This window comes from Protobothrops mucrosquamatus, unplaced genomic scaffold, assembly GCF_001527695.2.
Source record: "Protobothrops mucrosquamatus isolate PMUCROS unplaced genomic scaffold, P.Mucros_1.0 scaffold10, whole genome shotgun sequence".
NCBI classification, from domain to species: domain Eukaryota; kingdom Metazoa; phylum Chordata; class Lepidosauria; order Squamata; family Viperidae; genus Protobothrops; species Protobothrops mucrosquamatus.
Window position 1 is genome coordinate 249,151 of NW_015386397.1, and position 4,458 is coordinate 253,608.

Consider the following 4,458-nt stretch of genomic DNA (forward strand, 5'->3'; position numbering starts at 1 on the left):
AAAAACCTAACTTATATTCCACCATTCTATGCTTATTTTGAATATAAACAATCCATCTTCTCCATATTGATAAAAATTGTTCATTTGAATGATCCTTCAAATAAGCCGAAATCTTTGCCATTTCAGCAAGATGCGAAACCTTCAATCTCCAGTCCTCTATTGTAGGTAAAACTTTACTCTTCCAGTTTTGAGCTATCAATAAACGGGCAGCAGTTAAACAATACAACATCAAATTCGTTTCTTTTACATCCAAATTATGTGTAATACCTAGGAGAAACAACTGAGGCAAAAAAAAAATTCTTCTTTTAAAAACTTGCTGTAAATTCCACCATAATTTTATCCAGAAGGCCTTAATAACCTTGCAAGTCCACCACATATGAAAAAAAGTTGCATCTTGTTGTCCACACCTCCAGCACTTGGATTCATAGTTCTCATAAATGCGAGACATAGTTGCAGGATCCATGTCTGGCTGTCATTTCTGACACCCCTTTTGCGTATGGTAGGGTTCATTTTTGCCTGGCGATCAGCTGTGTGGTGGTTTGGGTGATGTATGTTGGAATACAAAGTTTTGGGGGTAGCCATTATGGAGAACGATGTCAAGCAGCCGTTTTTCTTCTGCTTTTCTTAGTGCTTTGGTGCTGCAGTGTGTCCTGGCCCTTCTGAAGAGTTCTCACTTAACAACCACTCACTCAGTAACATTTGAACTTACAATGGTGCTGAATGATGTATTTGCCATGTGCTCTCCTACAATAGAAGCATTTCTGCTGGGATTTAGCAATGATTGCTCAAGCAGGCCTGGTCACCCAAACACTTGCCTGTGAAATGTGCAGTGGAGAAGTGGAATAAAATTTACACATCATGGCTTTGTGTCAAATTAAGCAGAAAAAGGGTGTTTTGCAATACAGAAAGGATCAGTATAAGACTGCTTCAGTCTTGGACAGAGGGTAAGATAAGAGCAATGTTGTATGATTAAAGAGGAAACACAGCATTATCAGACTAGTGTGGTGCTGATCTTCTATGGAAGTGACCAAAAGGCTTCCCTCTACTGGTGAATTTTGATGGATGAAAATTAGCAGCCCAAAATAGTTCTTTCATTTTTAGGAAGAACATATGAATATTGTAGCATAATCCAATTAAAAAGCTAAACCAATTTGTCTAATCCCTGTAATGCAGAATTTTTCAACTTAGATAACTTTAAGATGATGGACTTCAGCTCCCAGAATTCCCCAGGCCACGCCAGCTGGAGAATTCTGGAAGTTGAAGTCCATTTATCTTAAAAGTTGCCAAGGTTGAGAAATACTGCTGTAATGAAATTGTTTGGCATGGTGCCACAGGTTGTCTCTTATTACCCTGCTACTACAGCTCTTTCCCCAACCCATGAAAGGTGAAAGGTTTCCAGCCTCAGCATGATGGGGTCAATGTGAAGGAATGGTCAAGATGGAAACTGCAATTGTGCAATCGGAACATCTTTTTTTTTGTTTTTGTTTTTGCATTTGTCATAATGCTATTAAAAAGGGGTAGGGCTTCAGTTGTGTAGGTGCAGCTGCCCTCTTGACTTTTTTGACACCCCTCCTCTCCCAGATGCCCCTAGGTTCTTCAGGCACCCAGGAGAACTGCTTTCCAACAAAACCTTATGCCAGAATATGAGCCCTGCTTGATAGGTAGCTTAAATGCTGCAATGGTGGCTGCTGCATTAAAACATTGCTAGGTCACCCCTGCTCACCTCTTTTGTTGGTACTCGTTCCAGCAATCAACCATACCTGAACCGTGATATATATTAGCTAGACGTATAGACAAGGATTTATTTTCTTGTTCAAGCTGCCCAATCCTCCGCTGGGCATCCTGTGGAAAGAGAGGTCAGCTGGTTGAAGCCATGTTTGTGTTTTGTTTCTCTTGTCGACTTCATCCCATGTTCCTAGCCCTGGGCCAACTTTTTTATACCTTTTTCCCCAACCATTTTCATTTAGCTTGATGGGAAGATCAAACCTATGATTCTCTCCCCCAACAAGTACATAGCAAAGGGGTCCGGCTTTCTGTATTTCCCTCAATGACAATGAAGATTGGGGCTATTTTTTAAAAAATGAAATGCAAACTTCTTAACTTCTTTCCCCAATTTAACTGGGACCTTGGTACTAAGAATTGCATGTTAATTTTCCTCTATCCTCAAATGCTTTTAATTAATATTCCCCTCTATCCAATACTCTATTGCCATTTTTGCTGCAAAAAGAATTACAGCTTTCTCTCATTGTATCCAAGCTGCAAACATCCAGGTGTTTTCTAGACAGCAGCTAACTACTACAAAAACACTAATTCCTTGCTGCCACCTAGTGATCTTCTGGATTTGTACCAGATGGACAGATGGATGGTTGGACAAACAGATAGACTGACAAATAGTTTTATGGTATCAACTGGTTACTTTGATTTCTGAAACAATATAAGATGCAAGTAATAACAAGAACAAAAATAATTCATTTTATTTCATTTAAGCTTCAAAAATCTATATACCAAAAAATAAAATGATATGCTAAAAAATAATAAAGAAAAAACAATAAAACCAGAGAAAATGAAAGGGCAAAATGGGAAAAAGCAGCCACTATGAATCATGAAAAAGAAAAAGGTTAATGTATTATATATAATACAATGCAATTGACATTTTTAATTTGTTTTACTTCCATTGCTTTTCTATGATATTACAGTAATATTATATCAACATGAATTATTACAATTCAATTTTCCAATGATGAGTGGAAATATGTATAATCCCAGGTCCCTCTCAAACCTATTAACCCCAAAATCATACAGCTTTGTCTTCCCCAATCTGGTGGGATCCAGTTATGAATATTCATGACAGCTTTCTGGTAGTTGGCAGCTTTCAAACACATCTGGAGGGCAACCACTTGGGAGGGCTACTACAGATTTAATCATAACTAAGAAGAGAAAGAAAATTACATGAGTCCCTTGAGTTAGGCCAAGGGAAGGTCACGTGATGTTCTCAGAAGACTGAAAGTGTCATCAGCTTTCACCAACTTGGTCAGAGATAAGTAATGATAGAAATAGAAGTGTAGAGCTTTCAGAAAACTCTTGTACAAGTTTTCCTTCTGTATGACTGTGGATGTTGCTATCTTTTCTTCTCTCACACTTCCTACATGTAATAATTTCCTTTATAACTTTGAGCAATCATTCTGCTAACATAGGAAAGAATGTTTGGTAAAATTCTAGAAAGGGAAAAAATCTGAAGGGATTTTTTTTCCTCCCAATTTAATATCTTAATTACATTGCTTCTTTTCTGAGGATCATTTGGATTCTCTGTCCTATCTTGCTCCACAATCTTGGGACATTTTAAATTCTGAGCAAAAGAGAGCATTTGGTTAGCCTTACCAAAAGAGCATAAATCTAAGTAATAAGCTCTTTCAGTAGCTTATTAAAAAGAAAAAAAGTTCCTATTTTTTAATCACAGTTCTGAACAATACTGTTTTAAGGGGATGATTTATTTTTAGGATGAATACATTTGATATTGCTTCTGTAATAAGAGATCCAGAAATAATTGTATCTTGAGAAAAGCTGGAGGTGTCTCCAATATTGTCAAGCTCTTGGGATCTGGTTTACTTCTAAATAGATCAAACTGGGATGGAAAATTTTTGAATGCTGACCTAGCACTAGATGAAGATGATCTGTCTTGGAACTTGGTTATGATTTGTTAACCATGGTTTTATAAGTAAATCACAATATCTAGTAACCTTGGGAAACGTCACATCTTTTTAGAGTTTCAGATAAGAGCAGTTGCCATCTCTATTAGTTTGAAATGGAGGCTTTCTGTATTTAAATAATGCATTTATTGTTTAAGCCCGTGGTGGCAAACCTATGGCACGGGTGCTACAGGCGGCACGCAGAACCGTCTCTGGTGGCACGCAAGCCATTGCTGGGCCGAGCTGCTCCCTCCTCCTCTCCGCGCATGTGCAGTCTGGGAATAGGTGAGAGGCTATAAAAGAAGCAACTTTCTGTGGAAGCAGCATTTGCTGCAGACAGCTTGAGAGTGAGCATGAGTCGGAGCGGACAGCGAGGGAGCGAGCACGAGCCGACAACTCGGTGGCCATGCCCACTCGGTGACCACGCCCACCCAGCACTTGGCGATGCATAAGTGGGTTTTGGGTTGCAGTTTGGGCACTCGGTCTCTAAAAGATTCGCCACCACTGGTTTAAGCTGTTATTTTTCTCTGTTTTGAAATTGTGAACTATTTACAGGCCTTCCCAGAGACAAATAGGTAGGGTTACCAGTCTTTATTTATTTATTTATTTATTTATTTATTTATTTATTTATTTATTTATTTATTTATTTATTTATAATAAGACTTATATGCCGCCCTTCTCCCCCATGGGACTCAGGGCGGCTCACAGCATATTAAAAACAATACAAAACATTTCCCTATAAAAACCAATTAAAAACCAAATATTTGTAGCT

The 4,458-nt window shown here is 38.3% G+C and overlaps 1 protein-coding gene across 1 annotated transcript in view; it reads right to left on the bottom strand.

Annotated features, from left to right (window-relative positions):
* CFAP97D1 (CFAP97 domain containing 1) overlaps positions 1 to 4,458 on the bottom strand; it is a 19,582-nt gene that overhangs the window by 11,069 nt on the left and 4,055 nt on the right. The window contains exon 3 of the mRNA XM_029283039.1: positions 1,724 to 1,842. Coding sequence (XP_029138872.1) covers positions 1,724 to 1,842 — 119 coding nt within the window. The remainder of the gene's footprint in view (positions 1 to 1,723; positions 1,843 to 4,458) is intronic.